The sequence below is a fragment of the Dreissena polymorpha genome, chromosome 9 (assembly GCF_020536995.1).
Source record: "Dreissena polymorpha isolate Duluth1 chromosome 9, UMN_Dpol_1.0, whole genome shotgun sequence".
In the NCBI taxonomy this organism is placed as follows: Eukaryota; Metazoa; Mollusca; class Bivalvia; order Myida; family Dreissenidae; genus Dreissena; species Dreissena polymorpha.
This window is the reverse complement of record NC_068363.1, coordinates 72,782,080-72,808,390: the sequence shown is the minus strand read 5'-3', so window position 1 is coordinate 72,808,390 and position 26,311 is coordinate 72,782,080. Positions and strand designations below refer to the sequence as shown.

At 35.7% G+C, this 26,311-nt stretch overlaps 2 protein-coding genes across 4 annotated transcripts; one reads left to right on the top strand and one right to left on the bottom strand.

Annotated features, from left to right (window-relative positions):
- Nucleotides 1-54: 54 nt before the first annotated feature.
- On the bottom strand, nucleotides 55-10,576 carry LOC127844410 (zinc finger Ran-binding domain-containing protein 2-like). Of its 3 annotated transcripts, XM_052374576.1 has the most exons (8): nucleotides 10,423-10,576; nucleotides 8,177-8,229; nucleotides 7,423-7,528; nucleotides 5,861-6,023; nucleotides 4,956-5,135; nucleotides 3,504-3,733; nucleotides 1,615-1,686; nucleotides 55-1,118 (listed from the first exon to the last, which is right to left on the bottom strand). In XM_052374576.1, the coding sequence occupies exons 1-8, from the start codon at nucleotides 10,473-10,475 to the stop codon at nucleotides 1,112-1,114; spliced, it is 864 nt and encodes a 287-aa protein (XP_052230536.1). In that variant the 5' UTR covers nucleotides 10,476-10,576; the 3' UTR covers nucleotides 55-1,111. The 3 variants fall into 3 exon arrangements, with proteins under 3 accessions (XP_052230536.1, XP_052230534.1, XP_052230535.1); XM_052374574.1 differs by having other exon boundaries at nucleotides 55-1,686; XM_052374575.1 differs by having other exon boundaries at nucleotides 55-1,686; nucleotides 3,504-3,730.
- A 3,459-nt stretch (nucleotides 10,577-14,035) lies between these two features.
- On the top strand, nucleotides 14,036-25,545 carry LOC127844413 (uncharacterized). Its single transcript, XM_052374580.1, has 6 exons — nucleotides 14,036-14,186; nucleotides 21,755-21,802; nucleotides 22,551-22,640; nucleotides 23,201-23,223; nucleotides 23,429-23,502; nucleotides 24,726-25,545. Exons 1-6 carry the CDS (start codon nucleotides 14,150-14,152, stop codon nucleotides 24,778-24,780), a joined length of 327 nt encoding a protein of 108 aa, XP_052230540.1. The 5' UTR covers nucleotides 14,036-14,149; the 3' UTR covers nucleotides 24,781-25,545.
- The last annotated feature ends 766 nt before the right edge of the window (nucleotides 25,546-26,311 follow it).

Sequence of the window (26,311 nt, the reverse complement as noted above, 5' to 3'; positions counted from 1 at the left end):
TAGTATTTAGAAAATGCTTAGTGAACTATCATTATTTACCAATAACAACACCAATCAATGTAAATGAATTATTTATTTCTGACAGAACATTATCCTATTCGACCAAGTGCTATGGAAATGCATTATCATAATCCGCACATGTTATAGAACATATACACAGAAAGGAAAGAACTGAAGGGGTTCTACATGCTTAATAGGCGAACATTGAATTCTGACAGATTTAAAAAGAGCGTCACTTTGAGTAAACCGGTTTTCAAGCATGTGTGTCAAGTGTCGTACCATATTAGCCTGTGCATTTCGCATCTGCTAATCATGAACGTCATTTTTTTGCCTAAATTGGTTTTTGATATAAGACTTGTTTTAAACAAAAAATACAAAAAAACTGAAAGTGCCTGATTAGCCTGTGCAGACTTCACAGAGAAATCTGGGACAACACTTCACAGAGAAATCTGGGACAACACTTCACAGAGAAATCTGGGACAACACTTCACAGAGAAATCTGGAACAACACTTAATGCACATGCAAAAACCTGGTTACCCAGAGCCAGGTTCATTAACGTAGTAAATACATGTACAATTTTACTCGCTTGTACAGTTGTAAAAATAAGTAACCATTTAAACAGGAAAATAATTTAAATCCATCAAATGGAATTCAATACCAAATATTAAATATAGGCAATAACAAATTGCATTAACGTAGTCAAGAACAATAATTCTGTAACAAATTATCATGCACCTTTTTGTTAAAACCATGTATGATACTTGCAAACATCCTTTTATCAAACGCATTTAACCGTCATCAAGCTAAAATACTTACCTTTAGTTAGGATTTGTATAAAATATTCAAATAGGTATTACAATTGGTACTATTGGTACAACATTATTAGTAATTTAACACATTGTATTAATTTCAAGCAATTGATATTCTAGAAGACATGTACTGTAAACAGTAACCTAACTGACAAAGTTATGTAATAAATACAAAACGACACAAAACATAATCATTAAATGAACAAATGATGTGAAACATTTGCAAATAAAAAGTTCATTGATTTCACTTCATGATTGAAAACACAGGTTTAATCTTGAAGCTCCCAAAGAAGATGCCTGCTTAGGACCTGAAAAAACAACACTGGTGCATTTATCCACATTCAATTAGTACAAAATGAAAGCAGATTTCTGAAACAGAATTACATAACTGATTATAATTGCAAAGATGTTTCGGAAAATAATGAGACATTATATATAAATCTGATTCTTTTTATTGATTAAAAATTTACTGGTGACAGAAATTCATTACAAGTATAATGTTTGATTGAAATATTAATGTTGACCAACCTGGGTCAAGAACATTGAACAGTGCACAGAGAATATTACTGATAATAATTGTAAAGATGTTTGGGGGAAGACTTTGACTTTAATTTTAAGTCTTTTTATTGATTTTAAATATATTGGTGAATAAACTAATTTTCCATAGTAATATTTATGATGACAAACAAGGATCAATAACACTTAACAGTGCAAACAGTTTGTCAATTTTGGTGAAACGAACAAATTTTGAAATGTTGGAATGCTTTTTTAAGTCACAATTTCACCAGTTGTTATCTATCAAACCTTGACCGAGGCGACCGTGTTTTGTCCTTCGAGCTTGAGCTAGAACTTGAAGACCCGCGGCTTGAACTCGACCTGAAATAAAGTACACATGAACTTCTTCAGGGAAAGATCTAGAATCATTTTGTGAACATCCAGACTAGTCATCTAACATTTTCTAATAACAGGGGTCGGATATAAGAATCACCCCAGAGGAGAAAAATGCCAGATCCCCCCACCCTTACAGGGTTAAATTAATATCTTCATGCTTATATAGATCGCGCAAAGTTAATAACTTTTTTTTTGTAAATTGACTCTTTCACTGCGGGAACGGAATTTTGAAGGCCTTTGCAAACAGTTTGGATCCAGATGAGACGCCACAGAACGTGGCGTCTCATCTGGATCCAAACTGTTTGCTATTATAATAGTATTCTTTGAAAAAAAAATCGAAGAAAATGCTAATTTTAGAAATTCAGCAGACGACATTTTAGCAGACGACAAATTTCTCAGCATGCAAAGGGCTAAGTTTGATGTTCAAAGGGAGGACATTAGCTGAAAGGAGGAAAAAATCACATCTATGTGAATAATTTGCACTCATGCAAGGCTTTTAAAGCCCAGATTGCTAAATCGCATTAAATTGTCAAATGCTTATGTTAAATTCTAACTAGCACACATTGTCAGTGGACAAATGGCAAAATACATGAATTAAAAAAGATATTGAACATGTCTGTGTCAATAAGCCCAAATGGGCAGCATGAAGAAAGCAAAAATGAAGCAGGGTGCTGCACCTGAGAAGTTGATTTATAATAGTTTCCTATTAACTTAACATACATGTTGTATAGCTAACCTTTGTATAGAATTCTTACTAATAGAGCATAGCATTTTAACAAAACATATGTAGCTAATGCAAACTCAATTAACTACACCCTTGACGTAACTCTGACTAATGTGCCCACACCGCATTGTCAGCTTTGTTAAAGAGCAACTAATGTGAATGAAAGTTGTATCTTGCGCATGTACACTTCAAGTTTCACTTGAAAAGTTCAAGGGCACATATGCCAGTAATCAATAGGCCTGAAAGACACACCCTGCACATTCTCTTAATAGCAAACAGTTTGGATCCTGATGAGACGCCACTGTTTGTGGCGTCACATCTGGATCCAAACAGTTTGCAAAGGCCTTCAAAATTCGGTTCCAGCACTGAGAGAGTTAACTACTTGAGCAATGTGGAAGTAGTTTGCTTCTCAAACATACATACAATTTAGACAAACCTCCCGCTCGAGTGACTCCAATGTACCCCCTTAAAAATTAGTTTGGTTGTCTCAGGGTTGCACATTTATCTGGTGTATCTGACCAACATTTCTCTTTACAGATACATAAGATAATTGCAAAACTATCTTCTGGTCTTCAGATATTGGGTTAACTTCATACATGTAAATGTACATGTATGTAAACTGCCTGTTGAGAGCAAAAACAAACTGGTGCTGACCAAATGACATAATCTTTGTTACTTTGAAACAATTCATGAATAATAAATGTGCACTTTGGACAAGACGAGTTTCAATTTTTTATTTTAAATATACATACTTCTCAAAAGAGCTTTAATGTCAAATTCTGAATATTATTCACATAAACTGAATAGAAATTTGTCCTAAAACATTTGATAAGGCAAACATGTTCATATCTTAGTTCCAAACAAAAGAATACCTAAACACAAACATTTTTTTTAAATTTATATTTTGGATTTAAAAAGCTGAAAATAATATGTTTGAACCCATACATTAATGGAACTTAATGAAAAATTGATGCTAAAATATCATTTAATACTTTAAAATAGGAAAGACATTAGTAAAAGAAAAGTAGAGACTGATATTGACCTTTGACCTTTACCATTGACCCCGATTACCCGTTACCTGGACCTAGACCGAGAGCGTTTCGACCTCTTCCTATCTGGAGAACGTGATCTTGACCCAGACTTTGACCTCGATGATGAACTTGAACTTCCACTTGAACTGCTCGATGACCTGGAACTAGAGCTGGATGACCTTGACCTTTTACTGCCAGACTTGTCCTTGTCCTTCTCCTCATCACTTTCATCAAGTTTGTACGCATCAAGGTCAGCATCGTCATCATCTTCCTCCTGCTGACGATAAAGCCACTGATGCATCAAGTTCAAATAAAACAATTGCATATTAATTGTATTTCACTTAACAGTACCATCAAAACTATACCCCAACAATTGTGTGATTTTCTCACGAGTGCTCCCTTGCAAAATCATGGGTTTTGTGAATAATTGCGACATATCTTGAACGTTTAGAAATTTCATGAGAAAAAATTCTATACCACAACTTTTCATATGTGTCTTGTTCTGAGAAAACTGTGCATAATACATGTGCGTAAAGTGTCATCCCAGATTAGCCTGTGCAGTCCGCAGGGACGACAATTTCCGCTTTAACTAGATTTTCGGTAAAAAGGGACTTCCTTTAAATGAAAAATACCATTAAATCGGAAAGTGTCGTCCCTGATTAGCCTGTGTGGACTGCACAGGCTAACCTGGGACGACACTTTACGCACATGCATTATGCAAAGTTTTCACAGAGCAAGACACATATCATAAAAGAAATAAGTAAACACTTGAGCTATGACATGTTTTTACTATTTGGTGACCAACATGTAATGAATCAGATAAAAAACAATGCCCATTGTAGGATGAAATAATTACTCTGAACAATATTAAAACAATCATTCAAATCGTTCACTTAGAAATATGTGCCTGAACAAGATATTTATTGAAATTTGACAAATACATCACTTCTGCAGTTCAGTGAAATTATTTAAGTACTATAAAAGTTATAGTTAAGCTCTTAAAATCGTTTATCTTTGTCTTCTTAATGCTTGTTCTTGTCTTAATTAAATATAATCTTTATTTTAAAAAAAGACAATGTTTGTACAAGAAATGGCTTAGCTATAGACATTTTTGTCAATAATCCAAGCAATTTTCAACAAATTATGAATAATCATAATCTTATTAGGCCTTTGGATCATAGAGAATAAACATGCAATCATGCAGATCTGAAATTTGCCCCCCCCCCCCCCCCCCACCCTTCGTTGAAAAATTAATCTGAGGTGACACTTTCTGCCTTAAACTGGATTTTTGCAAGGAAGAGACTTCCTTTAAACAAAAAATACCATAAAAGCAGAAAGTGTTGTCCCTGATAGGCCTGTGAATACCTCCAAGCTTATCTGGAACAACACTTACACCCATGCAATGAGCTCAGATTTCCAAAAACAAGCCTCAATCTCTTAAACTCTAGTGCTGAAAGAAGGCTGTCCATTTCCTATCAGAGTGATTACTACAAGCCCACCTCATCAGAGTCCAGCTTGTAAGCAGATGCATCCCCCTCTTCCTCCTCTTCTTCTTCCTCCTCCTCCTCCCTCTTTCCATTCTCATCATCATCTGCCTCATCCTGATCATCTGACTGCTGCCTCATTTCAGTGGAACTTGTTCGACCCTGAACCTGACCTTTCTTCTTTTTTCTTCCAAACTTTGAAAGAGCAAATCACTTATGTACTCTCCATGACTACTTGAAACCAGAATATGCTGAATAACTTTACTTCCCCTTTTGTGTTTACAATGAAGTGATAGAGAAATCAATCTACTAAGTTCATCGAAGACATGGACATTTTAAACGGACATAAAAGTGCCTTCAACCTTATAAAGATTATGAAGGAAATTTAATAATCTTTTTTGTATAAGATAATAAAGTTGATACAACAATCTTAAAATCTATACAGACAATAAATTTCTTCTTAAACATTTAAATGGAGTATTACCATGCTTATACCGAGAAAAAAATGATAACAAAGTTAATAAATAAATACAAGATGAGTTTATTTGGATGGCAAGAAAACACACAGTACAAAGCAAAGCTTTATGGTGGGTCAAATACTAGTCATTAACTATCTCATAATTTTATGTCTTCATGATGTAAATGATTAAAATAAGAAATTTCTATAAACTATTACTAAAACATATAAGAAAACAAAAAAGTTGATGTCATTTTCAAGTGTGTGTATGCTTAATTTCACAGTGTATTATTTTGAAAATTCTGACCTTCATCACAACAACACTAAATTTAAATTTGCATCTTTCTTTCAGATAATTTGCAAGGTATATAAATATGAACAAAATATTCCAAACAGGCAAATCCTTTAAAAACTTGCCCAAAATACTACCCTAAATTAACCAGTGTAAGGATTAATGCCATACCTCATCATACTCATCGTCTGAGTTTTCCCTCTCCTTATACTCGACCACCTCATCTCGCTCCATGTACCCACCGCCCAGCCCCGTTCGCTGCTCTTGCTTGCCATACTTGGGCGTGCTGCACATGTTACAGGTCATACGTCGTGCCCAGTTCACGTTACCACACCTGAGGACCAAGTGCAGTAGTTGAGTCAGAAATGATGTAAGGATGAAACTTACATATATCAATGGGCCCTGCTAGCAAATGGCCCACAATATTTGTTAAGAGTCACTTAACTTTCTATGAAAACTAATGAAAAACTTCTTAACATTACACTACAAGAAGAACTCCAAGCATGAGGTTGTGCAGCCATGGTAAAAATGATAAAAGTTTCCCTTCCTATATGAACCATGTTATCAATGTTATTGTAACTAACCTTTAGCCAAAATATATATTGGCTGGCCGCATCGTCTTTCAAATAATTATGTATTAGCCGCGCTCTGTGAAAAAGGGGTTTAATGCATGTGCATAAAGTGTTGTTCGTGATTGGCCTGTGTAGTCAGCACAGGCTAGTCAGGAGCGACACTTTCCGCCTAAACTAGTTTTTTGCTAAGAATAGACACCCTGTGAACGAAAAAAACATAAAAGCAGAAAACATCGTCCCAGATTAGCCTGTGCATTCTGCATAGGCTAATCTGGGACGACATTTTACACACATGCATTAAACCCCCTTTTCACAGAGCACAGCCAATATGTTTTAGAAAATATAGTAGATTTTAACTTTTTTTGGAACTTGTCAAAAGAAAGATGAATGCATCATGCAAAAGTGTGGCCAAGCAATTTCAAATAATTTCATCATTACTGTTACCGATGTCTTGTTTCTGTTGTTATAATTTAAACAAATATTATTTTAATACAACATGAATTCAAATTATCCACTCATTTACACAATTTTTTAAACTATTTAAATATTCTTATAGACTTTTAAAAAATTGTTTGCTTTTTTCAACTGAAAGGTTTCTTACTTCAATAAACTTTTTTGTATTACTGTCACTGGGATTACAAATGTAGTGGTAGAAGTGGTGAAATCAATGTTTAATGGTAAATTAAAGATATAAATGAGTACCGCATAACAGTTGCCACGCTCGGCTGCGGGTTCAGTTTTGAATAAATAAAAGCTTGACAGAATTTTTTTATTTTTTTTAGAAGTCACAGTGACCTTGACCTTTGACCTAGTGACCTAAAATTGGGTGTGGCATGTAGAACTCATCAAGGTGCAGCTACATATGAAATTTCAAAGTTGTAGGTTGAAGCACTTTGATTTTAGAGCCAATGTTCAAAACCTTGACAAAATGTTAAAGTTTAAGCACGACGCGGACGGCGGACACGACGAGCTGGCTATGACAATACCTCGGGTTTCCTCCGAAAACAGCCGAGCTAAAAATAATCCATCCACATTCAAATCCATACAGCATGATGATCTTGCCTGAAAGGCAGTACATCCACAAACCATGAAGCCTAACTAATGAAACTCTTGTCACAAGCAGTATTTAAAATACATTTTCAAAAATAAGTATGCTCTTACGTTTTGCACTGCCAATCATCAGCACTGAAGAGACCTTTACTTTTCTCTGCAAGATTTTTACCAATCTCAGTGCCACCCTTTTTGTACACTATCCCTTCCTTGCGATCTGAAAAAATAAGCAATATATAATGTTAGCTTTTATGAAAGTTTATATTCAATATACTAAGCGTTCAACATATTTAACATTTATTGCAGAATGGAGACGCACAAATATTGCAAATGATCTAACCAACAATAAAAATTATTCTGAGCAACTAGCCAAGTTTCATAGAAATTGCACTAAACTTGTGACTTCTCCAGTGTTAACAATGTTTCACTATAGCCATAAAAGGAAAACTGCCGGAACCCCCTGGCAGCGGCGTTTTTCCAAAGAAATTAAATCATTTTGAACTCAGTCAAGATATCATTAGAACAAAAAAATGTTTCTACCCTTTCTCATCAAGATTGGACTATTAATTTTCCTTCTACAGTGTAAACAGGGATGTATAATACATCCCTGGTGTAAACAAGCTTTTTTTATTTGACCATATAATCTAGTTTTGATCTCATGTGACGCAGTTTCAAACTCATCAAAGATATGATTGCCATTGATTGGGACATATGTTAAATTGAGTTTCATTAAGATTTGAAATAAATTTAAATAACTTTATTTTATAGAAAACTTATCAAATATATGTACATTTACAAAGGCAATCAAATTAATATTTTCTCCTTAAGACAACCAAAATCTTCTAGATTGGAGTAATATTACTACCTTTTCCACATTTATTACACTGTCCTCTTCTTGCAAAGTTCACATTTCCGCATCTACAAAATTAAAGATTATAAAAACATACACACCATTGAACTTTTTTAGCAAACAAATAAATTGAGAAACAGCAGAAACTATAAAAAGAAAAATGTCCTATGTGTTGGTCTTTTAACAAAAATATGTTAAATCGCCTCTACTTGAAACATGTAAATTGAAAAGGACACATATGTATAAAAACTCTTAAATATATTTTTTTGTGTTAACCAATTGGTGTCCAGTCGTTACACCCCCTGGACGTTACACCCCTGGTCATTACACCCACCAAGCCTGGTCATTACACCCACCAAGCCTGGACATTACACCCACCAAGATGTAAACATAATTGATTAGGTTCCTAAGGTGTGATCACACCTACCATGGGGCACACTTCACTTGATTAATGATGTTTCTGCTTTAATGTGTGTCCAATGGGGGTCTGTCCAAGTGTTTTTTATTGTTTGTTTGTCTGTTTATATAACTTATATAATTATTAGTCTCTATAAAAACATATCCATTAATTATTAGTAATTAGAAACTATTTGTTACATTTTAACCAACTACATAATGTGGAAAGTTTGGAATCCTAATAATACTTTCTTATTTTTACATAAATGAAATTCAATTTAATGGTCTTATGGACATTACTGGGTATAACTTGGTATCTGTGTTTTATCTGTTTATATAACTTATATAATTATTAGTCTCTATAAAAACATATCCATTAATTATTAGTAATTAGAAACTATTTGTTACATTTTAACCAACTACATCATAGGGAATGTGACAGGAAGATTTTTGATGCCTGGAGAAAGTATGAGGCCAAAGAGATCAGTACATCGGGACTCTTGAGATTAGTGAGTAGGTTGTACGGTGCGGCTGAATATAAAGTATAGAAATTGTCTAGAATCGTGAAATCTCACTAGTAGGAAGTGTATATACTGTTTAAAGTGAAAAGGGATTTCTTGGCAATATTATTTTAGTTTTGTTATTTCTGTCTGTATATTCCTGAAAAAAAGTATTAATGATTTAGATGCATATTATTACATTTTGGTGAAATAAAAAGAAATGTATAAATTTAAGATTGTGTTTTGTTTATTCTTAATATTTTTTTTATTTATCATTTTTTGAAATTTATTTTCAAAGTTTTTTCTGTCTGATTATTCTTGAAAAAATTATTTATGATTTAGATGCATATTATAACATTATGGTAAAATAAAAATAAATGTATATGGATTAAGATTGTGTTTTGTTTATTCTAAATAATTATTGTATTTATCATTATTTTATTTTGTTTTCAAAGTTTTTTCTGTCTGTATATTCTTGAAAAAATTATTTATGATGTAGATGCATATTATTACATTATGGTGAAATAAAAATAAATGTATATGAATTAAGATTGTGTTTTGTTTATTCTAAATATTTATTTTATTTATCTTTATTTTTATTTCTTCAAGTTTTTTCTGTCTGTATATTCTTGAAAAAAGTATTTATTATTTAGATGCATATTGTTACAGTCATTAAATAATTTGAGCAACCATTAATCTCATCAGTGTCATCTTACATGACAAATCCAATTAGTGGTTCATAAGTTGATAACACCTTTCTAATCTAATCAATATCTTGGTGGGTGTAATGTCCAGGCTTAGTGGGTGTAATGACCAGGCTTGGTTGGTGTAATGACCAGGGGTGTAACGTCCAGGGGGTGTAACGACTGGAAACCAACCAATTATAGAACCTACAAGAGACAATGTCAATCATAAGTCAGGAGACAGGACAGCCCAAACTGTAAGTGTCCTCCATTTCATTTTTATGCACAATGATTTTATATGGTTAAATACATTATGACTTTGTAAAAGCAATAATAAGAGCCTTTGATGATTTTTGCTTTTTCCAGCTCTGGGTTTTAAAGCAGAGAGTTGAATTATTGCAACTACGGAAAGTCCCAAAATTAAAATGAAAGGTGTGAGATTTTCATTAACCGACAGCTAGTCATTTGTCAGTAACAATGTCAATGGACAAACAACACATATTTAACACTTCAAAGACATTTATCTTCAATTTAAGATCGTCTTACTGGGCTTTGATTTTTGATAAACATTGTCCAAGATATAAGCGACAAATGAGCACTGCAAAGGTTAAAAAACAAAATTGCTAAAACGCCAAAGATAAGCCAATGTTGAATCAAACATTTTTTTCAAACAGTTTATTACTTTGGTTCTGGGCAAATCCAATCGCCTTCGTTTGGCTTAAACTTTCCTGACATATTTAAAACGTTAAAAAGTCGGAGAGCATGCAAATATGGCTTTCGATTTACAATGTTTTCAGCGATCTTTCGGATAAACTCCACTATGTTTGCTTGGTGAAAGTATATTTCCCGGAATGTTAGAAAATACTGCTCATTGTGGGCTATTTCGGTTTTCTCACTTGCGAGTAGTATGTTTCGAGATATGACGGATATAAATACCTAATACGGGTTGCGCCGACCCTAAGGTTTCTGTTGATCTTCTATATTTAGTTTCATATCACTTTTGAAAATATTGCATAGAATCACAAAATAAACCTTTTAGTTTGCGATAATTTTGCCAATCGATCATATTCGCTAAATTACAATTAAATATATAAGAAAACAACAAACACACAATATACGCATGTCTTTACATATTCTTGTGACAGTTTGGTGACGTCACTGAAAAAGTTTACTGTATAACTGACCGACATACCCAAATTTTATGTGTGAAGTATAAGTGGAAACAAATGATACGTTTTTTTTTTACTTTTTCTTTCGACACAACAGTCCTTCTTAATAGAAGATTTGTGCCGGCACAGACGCCAGTTTGTTAAGGGATAAAAACTGAACACAAGTGCTCAGTTGGGTGTTAATTTTAAATTATTTAAATTGTAAGTGTCTAGATGTGGATCAGGAGACAATGACAGCCACAGTAGTAAGGGTTTTGAAAACTTCTAGTGTGGCTGCCTCATGTATATCGCTTCTCTTCTCTTATAGCAGATGATCAATCCAATATCACAAATAACCACCAAGAAACCCACAAATTACATATGTAACCCGACCAAAAAAATCCCCGACCACCATGGAGGATCGAACCCGGGACCTCCCGGTTCCAAATCAGGCAGACACTCTACCGCGTCGCTATAAAAGCTAGCTCATATAGCAAGGCAGTATAACTTCTCATTATACCGAACCCTGCTACATACACCCCCTTTTATTGTGAATTTTTCCACGAATTTCCTGTTGCCATGACATATGTGGGACGTCTGACACACATGGTGGGTCTTTTCCGTTGGGCGCCAATGTAACCCGACCAGAAAAATCCCCGACCACCATGGGGATCGAACCCGGGACCTCCCGGTTCCAAAATCAGGCAGACACTCTACCGCGTCGCTATAAAAGCTAGCTCATATAGCAAGGCGGTATAAGTTCTCCTTATACCGAACCTTGCTACACATATCCAAATTGAACATTGTCTGTATCAACTGCCAATCCATAGTGAACAAAAAACTGGAGTTCCAAAAATTGTTCCACACACGTCATCCAGACATCATGACCGCAACATAATTCTGGCTGACTAATGGCCACTACAACAGTGAAATCTTTCCCGAGTAACTAGGCTTCCGCAGGGACAGGGCCAAAGGTAAGGGCGGTGGAGTCTTCATACTGGTTAAAAACACACTTCTCACATCTGCACTGCTTAAACTAAACACTGATTGTGAGATCCTATGGATCAATATACATATTAAGGGAAGTCAGCCCCTTAATGTCGCAGCCTACTACAGACCACATGAGAGTGACATGGAAAGCCTTACTGAGCTTGATAAATCTCTTGCACTGGGCAGTAAGGTTAAATGACCAAAAAAATCATCATATGAGACTTCAATTTCCCCAAACTCCTTTGGGATACAGAGCACTAACCATCCCCTTAATCAGGGTGCAGCACCTCTCCTGTATATGACAAATTTCTCGAGGTCATAGAAGAATTTAGCCTCACCCAGATGGTGAGCGAAAGTAACTCGGCGATGAAACATCCTGGATCTGCTCCTTACTAAAAACTACAACCTTGTTGAGAGAGTTGAGATAGTACCAGGAATCTCGATCAGATCATGATATTGTCTTTGCAACTGTCAAAGCAAGACCTACAATCCTCAAACAGATCCCCAGAACATGCCGTCTCTATAAAAAGGCAAATTGGCCTGCATTTAGGGAATACATACAGGATGCTACTCAAAAAACCCTCCAGCAAGGTCCAATGTTTTCAGAGAGCATCAGTTCTACTGTTTTGACACCAACCTCCGCTCTGGTGTTCTTCCCAAGTTTTCAAGAAATCTAGAGTTTACAGAGAGGTAAATTCCGGACCGCCATCTGACGCCAGTTCATCTAGTATTCCGAAAGTGACAAACGTTTTTTTCAAACTGTCAATGAGACCTGTTGATCCATTTGTATATTATTGCTCTACGATCGGCAATTTTGAATATCTGTCGATTATGACAAGATAGTTCACACCCTTATTATGAAAGAAGTCATCACATATGCATTGAAACAGGTATTACGCATACACCAATGGTGGTGGGGTAGAATTCGGTTGAGATGGTGCCATTCTATTGCAGTATGTACAATTTTTCCTCATATTTATTATGTCGGCGGTGATTATTGGCCAGAATACTGATTGCTCCGCTCTGGATGTCATTGATGTGACACCTTGATGTGCAGAGAAAATATATGCTTATATAGTCTGTCTAAGAGAGGGGAAAATCACCGGTCTATCTTTGTAAATAGCAACACCATAAACCGTAGACAATTGTCTCTAATCCCATAGAAGCTTTGCGGGGAAGGTGGGAGATCACAACGAGTATCTGGGAACCTACTTCGATGATTTCTACTAATTGATGGGTGTTCTCGTCACTTGATGAAGCAATTCGCACTTTGTCACACGTCACACATTTCGAGTTTTCAACGAAGCTGACGGCCGAAGAGTAGAGGTAGAATTAATTTTCCAAACAGACCGCAGACACGTCATCAATTAGTACCATAGTATTTGCTTATTCAGTTGGGTTGCGTAAGACGACGTCTGGTGCTCGATGTTTCGCACCTGGTATATTCATCATTTTGAATTTGTAACATGAACATGACGAAGAGTCTTCTCTTTTAAATTTCGGAGTCAAGCGTTTGGGTTACTTTCAAGGAATATGTCTCCTTATAGCTTTAAGAGGGGCTTACGACCACAGCAATAATATGGTTAATTGTATCCGAGCACAAAATAGCGAGCCTTTTCAAGAGCTTCAATCACAGCCAATTTTTCTCCCTAAACAGTGTATATCGCGATTCGGTGGCACTTCTAAATCTGCTCCCCGCTTAAGAAGTTTTTCCGCCAGCAGCACAGCAAAAGGGTTCAGTCTTAGCACTTTCACAATGTTTCGAATGTGTGTATGTCGAGATCACTCAAAATTGTCATACATGTATTTTTAACATATATTTGTTAATAAAGGTATTAACACATTTATCCTTATTTTTGTCATTAAACGATGATATAAGAGAACAGTTGCCATTTATTGCAACGTCATTTTTATAAATAATTACTGATTCGTAGGGTCCGCACATGTTCAGATTAAAACTAATATGTTTTCATTAATGTCATTATAGCAACTTAAATATTTTATTAATTAATTTATACTTTGAAGGAAGTGGGACACGAGACGAATAATATCAATTTCTCAATTTAACTTTTATCTATGTAAAGATTTACCAAATTTTTTATTTAAAGATCTGTGTGAGTTGTTAAATTTAGAAGATTATATTTCAGATACACACGGATATAACTTTTTAAAGCCGCAAAATATCAATATCCTGCTCATGCGCACTGGATAATTGAAAAAATAATCTGAGCCGGCTTGTGAATCCTGTTGATCGGTTGACCCAAAGCAGTCATGGGAGTTACAAGAGAAGTTATTAATCCAGGAGATGGTAAGATGCGACCATGCTTTCAATTTTTTAGGGTTTATTATCGCCTTTGCATGTCAGCAATTAGTTCCGTGAATCGCTTAAAGTGTAAAGCAAACCGGATACGCACGTGTTTTTGGTCTGTTTTGGCATGTTTGGGTTGTTATGTAGTCCATATAAACGGACTCCCAAAGCCTTTGATAATTTTTGCTATGGCGGCTCTGGCAGTCCATATGCAACCCTTCATAAACATGGGTGCAGTTCAGTGCAGCGAATCCGTCCGCTTCACTTAACAGACGTCATTCGAGACAAATCGAGGAAAATAATGAATAAACTTCATAAACCATGTTAAATTTACCTGAATGGCAACCTACGGATGCATGCACCCTATAAAAACACGACGATGTTTCAACACACTTTTCTCGCTGACATGTTTATGTTTAAATTTGAAACAGTGTATTCTGTATCGAATACTACATCGTTATCAACTTAATAGGCTGGAGCACATAACCCGACGTGCAAAATATTGGTGTACTGCGACCTAACCAATATTGGGTCAATTTTCCAATATGGCGGAGTCAGCGTACAAAACAAAACCTAAGTCAATAAAATCAATTATTTCTTGCTTTAATGGTACCATTTGGTTTAAAGCTATTTATTTTATCTCGATTGCATCGAAAGCCCAAGGCTTATATAAACGCTCTCAAGTCCGTTTCCTGGGCCTAGAACCAGTACTTGGTGTCTTTGGGGAGATCTAAAGAACGCTCCCGCGGTGGGGATCGAACCCGTGACCTCCCTGTCGCTAGGCGGTCACCATATCCATTACACCACGGCGACCTACAATGGTACCATTTAGATAAGTTTGTGGTTTAGATAGGTAAACTTTAATAAGTTCTTGCAGATTCAGTGTTCCTTAACCCTTGCATTGTTTATAACATTTTGTACCCATGGACAAGAGAGAGCGCATTGCAACTGGAAGCAGCCCATTGGGCTATAAAGCTTAGAGTTGAATTATTGCCACTAGGTTGTTATGTAGTTGCAATATTTCAACTCCCAGCTATTGACCATCCTTGTCGCAGGGAGTTTCAAATGGTAGCGAGATATTTCATGGAAACGTGCCACCCGGAATCCAGGCGACACTTTTATCGGTAATATTTGCAACCAGGCCCATAGCCAGGGATTTGAAAACTAAAAGGGGGTGCTAATTTTCCCACCAACGATTGTTCTTCTTCCGGGTAGTCTTCTGGGCTCCTCTGGAGCATTTTCACACAATTGTGACTATGTACATGCGTAAGGGGAAACACGTGCAAAACGGCTAAAACCAAGATAAAAACAAGATGCTCCAGAGTTAAGGCCTTGGCTTGTCCATCCTGGTTTTTAAGACGTCGAGGGATGGTGCCATGATCGTCGCTTCTGGTAGGCTGTTCCAGATGCGGATGCCAGAGGGAAAGAAGGAGTATTTGTAGGCATTGACGCTGGCAAAGGGTACAAGGAACCTGTTCGCGTGGCCTCTTGAATGAACACCAGCTGGTAGTAGGATGTGCTGGGATTGGATGTCGACTAGGTTGTTTACAATCCTGAGCATTGTGATGGCTTTGGAGTGCTGGCGACGGGCTTCAAGTGTGTCCCATTCAAGCCTTTTCATTATGGCTGTGACACTGCTGGCTTGTTTGAAGTCCCCTGTGCAGAATCGAGCAGCCCTTCTTTGTTCTTTCTCAAGCTTGTCGATGTTTGTCCTAGTGTGCGGGTCCCATACTGATGCTGCATACTCCAGCTGAGGTCGGATCAAGGACTTGTAGCATGTGGCCTTGATATCTTGTGGGCATGCGCTCAGGTTTCTTCTTAAAGAGTGCTGTGGTGTTATTAGCCTTCTTACATGTTGCGTCAATATGGCTGTTCCAGGACAGGGTATTGTCGAGTATAACGCTAAAGTACTTTGCTGTGTTGGTTTGCTTGAGGACTTGGCCATGTATGGAATATGAGCCGTCTATCATCAACTATGGCTTTGCGTTTGTTGGAACAGGGTTTTTTTCTCCACTTTTTGGGAAGATAGCCCATGGCTTTGGAATTGGGAATTTTATCGGCATTTTCATGAAATTGGGAAAATTTGGAGGTCCTCCTCCTAGCAAATTTTGAAAATGAAACTTAAAATCCTGCATGATTTAACTGTATTTAGAGACTGTAGTTAAAGAGCATTTTTATATGAAATTTCACTTTCATGGACCATACTTAGTGACTGATAAAAAAATGTTGGGTGCGACCCAACGCACCCCCCCTAGCTACGGGTATGGAAACAGTAACTATTTTCTGGTATAAATATACACAAACATATCTTGTATACAACACTAATGCACAAATTAAAACAACTTACAGTTACGTGATTTGGTGTGCTCGTGAAATAATGATATTAATCCAAAGTTTCAAACCCGCCAACAGTTCAAGAAAATGTGTATGTTTTTGCAATGGAAAAAGCAAAGCACTGCAAATTCGAAAATAAGCTATTGATTTTCTCCGGAATCCTCCGCAAGTTAGATCTCATGTCTTGTCAACCAATCATAATACACCGACTTTCTCTTGAACCTCAGTAAGATGGATCGAATCGTCAATTCAAATCTTCAGCCTTCAGTTTGATAACGGTTGTTGTGTTAAGTTTTTATGCCCCCGGTAGGGTGGCATATAGCATTTGAACTGTCTGTCCGTCCGTCAGTCCGTCCGTAAACTTTAACATTGGCCATAACTTCTGCAATATTGAAGATAGCAACTTGATATTTGGCATGCATGTGTATCTTGTGGAGCTGCACATTTTGAGTGGTGAAAGGTCAAGGTCATCCTTCAATGTCAAAAGTAAAAAAATACAATCCTAGGGAAGTAATAAGCTTTAAAAGGGAGATTTTTTTTGCCAAATGACAGCACCCTCACACTACTTTGGGGGAAGGGGTCCGCAGCCCTTGGGAGGGGGAATTTTCGCGGCGTTTCCCTTTTTGGGGGATTTTTTTACTTACTCTTTCATTTTTACATTTGTACATGTTTGCACTATATTCATTGCATTTTTCATAATTTAGTATGTTTGCAATAAATTGAAATAGAATTGAGATATAATAATCATGAGACACATCTTTCTATTAAAAAAAAAAAGGGGGAAAAAAGTATACTTTTCCGGTGGGGGACTGCCGCCAAATTTCGGCGGCAGATTTAATAGATTGAGGGCCCTGAATGATATATTGAAATTTTATTTCAAAGCGGTGCAATAGGGGGCGTTGTGTTTTTGACAAACACATCTCTTATTGTTGTGAGTATTTCTCCACGAGTGACTCAATTTATGTCGAAGTCGACGAAGACAACAGTTATTGTGTTTTTAGCTCATCTATTTTTTGAACAAAAATTATGAGCTATTGTCATCACCTTGGCGTGGGCGTCGGCGTCGACGTCGGCGTCCGGTTAAGTTTTGCGTTTAGGTCCACTTTTCTCAGAAAGTATCAATGCTATTGCATTCAAACTTGGTACACTTACTTACTATCATGAGGGGACTGGGCAGGCAAAGTTAGATAACTCTGGCGTGCATTTTGACTGAATTATGTGCCCTTTTTATACTTAGAAAATTGAAAATTTTGGTTAAGTTTTGCGTTTAGGTCCACTTTTTTCAGAAAGTATCAATGCTATTGCATTCAAACTTGGTACACTTACTTACTATCATGAGGGGACTGGGCACGCAAAGTTAGATAACTCTGGCGTGCATTTTGACAGAATTATGTGCCCTTTTTATACTTAGAAAATTGAAAATTTTGGTTAAGTTTTGTGTTAAGGTCCATTTTATTCCTTAAGTATCAAAGCTATTGCTTTCATACTTGCAACACTTACTAACTACCGTAAGGGGACTGTGCAGGCAAAGTTATGTAACTCTGACTGGCATTTGGACGGAATTATGGGCCCTTTATACTTAGAAAATTGAAAGTTTGGTTAAGTTTTGTGTTTTGGTCCACTTTACCCCTAAAGTATCATAGATATTGCTATCATACTTGGAACACTCGCAAACTATCATAAGGGTACAGTAAAAGGACAAGTTGCATAACTCTGGATGTCATTTTTACGGAATTATTACCCTTTTTTGACTTAGTAACTTTGAATATATGGTTAAATTTTGTGTTTTGATCCACTTTACTTCTTAAGTATCAAGGCTATTGCTTTCAAACTTCAAATACTTTCATGCTATCATGAGGTTACTGTACCTGGCAAGTTGAATTTTACCTTGACCTTTGAATGACCTTGACTCTCAAGGTCAAATTATTAAATTTCTCTAAAATTGCCATAACTTCTTTATTTATGATTAGATTTGATTGATACTTTGACAAAACTACTCTTACCTGACATACCACAATAGACTCCACCCAAACCATCGCCCGTGCCCCCCCCCCCCCCCCCCAACCCCCCCCTTTTTTTTTTTCTTTTTTTTTTTTTTTTTTTTAAGATCATCTCACAAATGACCACCACACCCTCACACTATACCCCCCCCCACCACCCCACCCCCTCCCCAATTTTTTTTTTAAACGGTTAAAAAACAAAACTATTTATTTTGATTATTAACCAGGTTTTCCGAAGGAAAAAACTGGTTATTAGATTGGCGAATGCGGGCGGGCTGGCTGGCTGGCGGGCTGGCTGGCTGGCTGGCGGGCTGGCGGAATAAGCTTGTCCGGGCCATAACTATGTCGTTCATTGTCAGATTTTAAAATCATTTGGCACATTTGTTCACCATCATTGGACGGTATGTCGCGCGAAATAATTACGTCGATATCTCCAAGGTCAAGGTCACACTTTGAGTTCAAAGGTCAAAAATGGCCATAAATGAGCTTGTCCGAGCCATAACTATGTCGTTCATCGTCAGATTTTAAAATCATTTGGCACATTTGTTCACCATCATTGGACGGTGTGTTGCGCGAAATAATTACGTCGATATCTCCAAGGTCAAGGTCACACTTTGAGTTCAAAGGTCAAAAATGGCCATAAATGAGCTTGTCCTGGCCATAACTATGTCATTCATTGTGAGATTTTAAAATCATTTGGCACATTTGTTCAACATCATGGGACGGTGTGTCCCACGAAAGAATCACGTCAATATCTCCAATGTCAAGGTCGCCACGACTAAAAATAGATTTAAAAAAAAAAAAAAAAATTACAAAGGGGGTTAATTTTTTTTTGGTCATTTCAAAAGTTCAGTTTGAGTTTTCTCCCTTTATCAGATTTTTTTTTCACAATGAAAACCTGGTTTTGTGACAATTTTGTCCCTTGTTTTATGTTTGAAATACCGTCCAACCATCGCACCCAAGAATCCCCCCCACCCCCCCTCCCCCCACCCGAATCCCCCCCCCCCTTTTTTTTTTTTTTTTTTTTAAGATCATCTCACAAATTACCACCACACCCTCACACTATATCCCCCACCTCACCCCCCCCCCATTTTTTTTTATGAAACGGTTAAAAAACACAAATATTTATTTTTATTATTTTATGTTTGAAATACCGTCCAACCATCACACCCAAGAATCCCCCCCCACCCCCCCCACCCCCCCACCCCCCGATTTTTTTTTTTTTTTTTTTGCATTTTTGGAAGAAAATGTAATAAATGTCCACACCCCCACACAATGCACCGCTCTTCACTCCACCCCTCCCTCCTTTGTGATTGAAAATGAGAGTCCCTTCACCTTTAAAAAGAAAATAGATGAGCGGTCTGCACCCGCAAGGCGGTGCTCTTGTTATGATGTTACTATTGTATTAGGTTAATTGAACTCTATTTTATCGACATAGGTGAGACATACTTTTTTAACATTAAAACTTTGGTTAACAGGAAGAACTCTGAGCTGTATGCATATACTCATAAAAGCTCAGAGCATTCAAGAAGAACTAGGTTGTAATGAATGATCTTGTAGTTCTTCTTGAATGCTTGAGCTTTCGTAAGTACATATGATTGTATAGCTCAGAGTTCTTCCTGATCAAACCGAATTCCGTGAAAAAAGTATAAATTTTGTCTATAAAATTGAATTTACCGGTACATGTATAAAACTAATACATTGTAGCCAAAGTGACCTATAAGAAAAATACTTTACATAGCCTGATCATGTGTATATCAGGATGTCACCTATTTTCACGATGTGCACCCACATATTTTTCCTTTTAATATTTTATGAAATCGGGGGAAAAAATAAAAAAAATATCTTTAAATTAATCAAATACATAAAAGTGTTGTGTTTACACTAGTATGGTCATCTGCCTTACTTTGCAATTTATGTGGTAGCTTAATGAAGAGGACCAACAAAAATGAATGGAATAGGGATACATTTGAAGTTTTTCACTTGCTGTAAGATTTTGAAATGCAATTTTCTAGTTTTTTCCTCATTTTAGTCATGTCTGTATTTATTTTCGAGTGTAGGAATGTAAGTGAACCGAAATACTCGGAGCCCATGCAACCATTTTTTGGCCAATGTAGAAAAGTACCGGTACCAGCCCAATTGGGAAAATGTGCGCGAAAAACCCTGACGTTGGGAAAATTCGCATGGGAAGTTTTCATATTTGGACTTAAAAATGTATAACGTAGTGTTGTCAATATTATATTTACTTCGGTTTATGCCATAGAGCTGCATAGGGAAACTAACTTAATGTTGCATTTTATTTATTACAAAAAAAATATTTTTTTTGAAACCTTCAATTGGGAATTTTTCTGACATCAATCAGGAAATTTGCAGTTTTGTTTCTATTTGGGAAAGTGCTGATTTCTTGTACTTTGTAAAAAGGGAAAAATGCTGAATTTCATACTGTTATCATCTTTTGCTGTAGTTTCGATCCACCTGTCAGGTATGGTGATCACCAAATTCACATGTGTCTTGACAGAGATTTAAAATTGTGTTGCCTAGAAGAGAAAAGCTGTGCTAGCAAGATAGCAGAGTGTGCTATGATGAAAAGTTGGTCAGTAACACCAATTTTGCTGCCATTTACTGAACCACCCCATGGTATCCAGAATTTCATTGCGAAAGGTTGTCCCCATTGAATCCACTGCATGCTGTTTGATTGGATAACAAATGAACGATCAATGTAATTGGATACTATTATGAATACTATAAATATACTAAAGGTACATGTAGCTTACTGCCAATGCTCCCTGTTTTCTTAGGCTACAGTTAAGCTACAGTACTATGTTGTAGTGTGACTGGCTCATCTTTTATACTGTAACCTAGTCTGGCCTTGTTGATCTGAAATTTGAATGCAATACATGAACAACTATGATAAAGTCAAATTCCCCCAAATTTTGGGCTATCAGAAGAATACACAGCTCATTCCCCAAAATTCTGGGCTCATATAGAACAATGCGAAATCCCCAAAATGCTTAGCTTCTGAACAACTCACAGTGAATTCCCAATTATTATTGGTTCCCAAAGAATTCACATGGGATGAGACAAAATTCTTTGTTCCAGAAAAATAAATGCCTGTTATGGTGAGAGCTGTTTTGTCTCTGAAAAAGCTATTGTAAAATATAGAAATGCCTAGTTAATTTAGAGTTTAAATTAAAATTCAATGTAAACATTGATGAATGCTTGTACCTTTTTCAGGTACTAACTACCCAAAGAAAGGGAGTAAACTGTCTATGCACTACACAGGTAAGTTTTTTCCATAAAAACGCTGTTAAAAGAATATGGAATAAGACATTGAACTTAAAATAGACATCTTTTTTTTGTTTTTTTTCTCTTAGACAACTGTTTATTTTCTGTTCTAAATTTATCTTTGTGATATTATGACCCCATGTGGTTTCATTTTGCGGCAATTAAAAAAATCCAAACAAGCATACAGTTTTGTGGTTAAATCAATTTTTTTGATGCAATATTTATATATATATATGTTTATGTATTTTATATGCAGGTGTCTATAAAATACAAATATATAAAATGTATTCTATAGGGCATGGTATGGTCCGCTTATCTGGGCCCTATGCAGGTGTCTAATTTAATTATTAGAGGTCAAAATAAGTAAATACAACAGGTTATACTGTATATAATTCTTTGTTGAAAAATGCAGTGTATACCAAGATTTATGCCTTGTTCCAAATTTACCTAATAGTTTGTTTAGGAAATATTTCTAGTTGACTTTTGTACCCTGTGACAGCTGTTAAACAGTAGTCAACTGATTGCTGCTTATACAACATGTACTACGAGAAGTATCATACTGAATTAAGAAAAATATTTCTCAATAATGTGAAATGGTAATGAGTGTTTACAATGGGGGCAGTATTGGATTTATTCCTTCTATTTCCTTGAATGAACCCTTCATTTACGCATATTTTAATGTTGTATATTATTTTATTTAGATAAACAAGTTTACTAAAGCATTTGTGGTTTGTTTTGATATTAGGAACTTTGACCAATGGAAAGAAATTTGACAGCTCCCGTGACCGTGGAAAGCCTTTTGAATTCACCATTGGAGTCGGCCAAGTCATTAAGGGTAACATTTACATGTAGACCTGTTTTTTTAATGTGTGAATAAAGGTTGAGTCTAATTCAAACTCAGCAGATTACCCCTCACATTACTTTAACTGGATATTATCCAGGTTGAATAGGTAAATTTTTTCCTAACCTGAGCACTGAAAGTTTTGTGTGCTGTCTGAAGGATCTCTTCTGTGTCACCTGTTGTCTGTGTAACATTCTTGAATAGGGATAATTTTAGGTCTGATTATAAATCCAAATCTATTACGCCAATTATATTGGTATTGCATTGTACATGTACGTCTTCTGCATTGCATTTTATGATTTATGTTTTGTAAGGTAGAAAAATGTACTTTAAACCTAAGCCATTCGCCAATTTTGAAATCTTTTCAACTTCTTACATGTACATGTATGATTATCTATGTTGCATCATTAGTTAAACAAAACACCAGTTAAGTAAACTATATACACTCATCAAAATATACATGTAATTCTGAATATGTTTATTAGTTACATATTTATGATGAACCATAATATATTATTTGAAAGTCACCTGTTTAACGGTTTCCTTGTTTTTAGGTTGGGATGAAGGTGTTATGCAGGTATGTCGTTAACCATAAAAATATTTTAAACTTTGACAAAAAATTATTTGCAATCATTATGTTCATAAAAATACACATGAAAGATTAAATTACTGACAAAGTAATTATAGCTGTTGGTGCATTGTGTAGATATACCATAACATGTTAAGTAAGATGGTTACCCCACCTGTTAGCCTGTTTGCCACATGGGGCTGTTATGTTATAGATGTCCCTGGGAGAGAAGTGCAAACTGACCATCACCCCTGACTACGGCTACGGCGCCAAGGGAGCAGGTGGAGCATATCCTTGATACTTTAATATGCTGTATAAGGGTAGCAAGCATCGTATTCTCAAAGCATCTTGTATTAAATGTTATATTAATACTGTTATACACATTGCCAGTGTGGCAGGGATGGTATTTGCAAATATTTTTAAATTTTATATCAATACTGTTAAACTAAGTGCCAGAGTCCCAAGCATGGTTTTCTCAAAGCATCTTGTGTAAAATTTCATCTTAAAACTGTTATACGCAGTGCAAGGGATGAAGGGATGTTATTATCAAAGCATCTGAAGTTTTATGTCATCTGTGATAATCAGTGCCACTCAGTGTCCCAGGGTTTGTATTCTCAAAGAACCTTGTATTTAATGTTACCTTAATACTAAAATACTGGTATGCAAAGCCAGGGTCACAAGAGTGGTTTTTGTAAAGCATTTTACTTTTTATGTAAATTTTAATTTTTTTTAATAAAATATTCAGTGCCAGGGATTCAGGGGTGGTTTTTGCTAAGCTTTTTGTGTTAAATATAAGTCTTTAAAACTGGATTAATCAGTGTGAGGGTTGCTGGGGGTCTGTTTGTAAAGCAAGGTATGTAATTGTTATTCTTTATACTGAACTTTTGAGTTCTGGGATGGCTGGTGTGGTTTTGCAAAGCATCTTGTGTTAGATGTTATTGTTTACTGGAAGATACAGATCCTGGGTGCCAAGGGTGTTATCCTTGTATAAATGGTGTCCTTGATATTGGGATATTAAGGGTAAGGGTTGCAGGGTTTGTGTTGGTAAGGCATTTTTACAAGGCTTAAAAAGGTTGGTGTTACCATAAATAGAAAAATGGTGTGCTTGTAACATTTTAAGAATAATGTGCACACTGTATTTTTATTTAGAAAAATTGGCTATAAATGAAAAGAGCTGATTATATTTCTTTTTTTCTTGTTTTATAAATAATAATAGAAATGTTTAAATGAATGTCCAAACATTTTGAAATTAGTTGTTAAAATTTTATGCAAACCCGATCCTGTAAACAGAGCATCATAATTTTACCTCGTCATTCAATTTATGGTGTTGAAGACTGTAATTGAAGAGGTGGCATAAGCTTGAAAATACTTGCAAGGTTTACTTGCAATTATTTCAGTTTGTGTATATCCTAACTATAGTGCAATCCGAGTAGTAACTGTTCTGTATATGTACATGAACATCCCTTATATTGTTATGAAGGAACACATATTTTTCCTTAACTGCGATGCACTATTCCACCAAACGCCACTCTGATATTCGAAGTAGAGTTACTGAAGATCAACTAGATTGTAGTAGCGGTGTGCATTGATGTCATTGGTAATCTTCAACGAAAGGCCAACAGAAAAATATCCAAGAATGATCATCAGAAATCAACATTGTTGTCAACACTTGTCCAAAAAAGCACCAATGTTATGTCAAAAAATGCTAATTAGAAGGTTTTTGAGAAATGTAAATTTGTTTTTGATGCATACTCGTAAAGAATCATAGTAGAACTGCTTTTTTATATTTTATTAATACAGCATCATTTTTCGCATTAATTCTTGAAGATATTTGTTTAATTTGACCATTTTTTAATACCAACATTATATACAGTTTTTACTTTATGAGTAAATAAAACAAAATTATGATCGTTTGCTAAAGTCAATTGGTGGCATAGATTGTATGCTGAACAGGTGTCAAGAATAGTAAGTTGTATTTTTCTATGAAAAACAATTTATTCTATGGCAATATGTAGGCAGCAAGTTTATACACTAAAAGCTTCGTTTTGAATTGTTTAGCCATTCAATATATTTTTTTACACCATAAGAGCATTATATAACGTTAAGTTAATGTTTTCAGCAATTTATATTTTGATAATTATTCATATTATCCAGGGAACATCATCATAAGATCGATATTATCTCATGTTTTTCTTCTGGATGCAATCAACATTAACATTTTCTTCATTTGTATTTCTTCTAGTGTTCATATATTACTTATTTGTCTGTCCCGTCAGTGGATAGTTACATACTCAAGTACTTACAAACTAATAAATGAATTCTTAAAAACAAGATGCTTTTGTGAAACACAATGTCCCCCTATATGACCTTTGACTTTGAAGGATGACCTTGACTTAGTGAAGGATGACCTTGACCTTTCATCACTCAAAATGTGCAGCTACATGAGATACACATGCATGCCAAATATCAAGTTGCTATATTCAATATTGCAAAAGTATTCATAAAATAAGCGATTTGGGCCACATATATTTGACCTCTGACCTTGAAGGATGACCTCTGACCTTTACCTTTCACCAGTCAAAATGTGCAGCTCCCTGAGATGGCTCATGCACATGCATGCCAAATATCAAGTTGCTATCTTCAATATTGCAAACGTATTCATAAAATAAGCGATTTGGGCCACATATATTTGACCTCTGACCTTGAAGGATGACCTTGACCTTTCACCACTCAAAATGTGCAGCTCCATGAGATACACATGCATTCCAAATATCAAGTTGCTATCTTCAATATTGCAAAAGTATTCATAAAATGAGCGATTTTGGCCATATATATTTGACCTCTGACCTTGAAGGATGACCTTGACCTTTCACCACTCAAAATGTGCAGCTTCATGAGATACACATGCATGCCAAATATGAAGTTGCTATCTTCAATATAGCAAAAGTTTTTGCAAAATGTTAAAGTTGGCGCAAACAGACAGACCAACAGACAGGGCAAAAACAATATGTCCCCTACTACTATAGTGGGGGACATCCAAACATATTGTTTATTGAACTTTCACCATGGTACTGCCGTATTTAAAAATTTTCTTGAA

Coding starts and splice junctions, on each gene's coding strand:
- LOC127844413 (XM_052374580.1), top strand. CDS start 14,150: ATGGGAGTTACAAGAGAAGTTATTAATCCAGGAGATG. Junction 22,641..23,200: donor AGTCGGCCAAGTCATTAAGG/GTAACATTTACA, acceptor CCTTGTTTTTAG/GTTGGGATGAAGGTGTTATG. Junction 23,224..23,428: donor GGGATGAAGGTGTTATGCAG/GTATGTCGTTAA, acceptor GTTATGTTATAG/ATGTCCCTGGGAGAGAAGTG.
- LOC127844410 (XM_052374574.1), bottom strand. CDS start 10,475: ATGTCAGGAAAGTTTAAGCCAAACGAAGGCGATTGGATTTGCCCAGAA. Junction 5,136..5,860: donor CAGACGATGAGTATGATGAG/GTATGGCATTAA, acceptor GCTCTTTCAAAG/TTTGGAAGAAAAAAGAAGAA. Junction 1,687..3,503: donor CGCTCTCGGTCTAGGTCCAG/GTAACGGGTAAT, acceptor ACTTTATTTCAG/GTCGAGTTCAAGCCGCGGGT.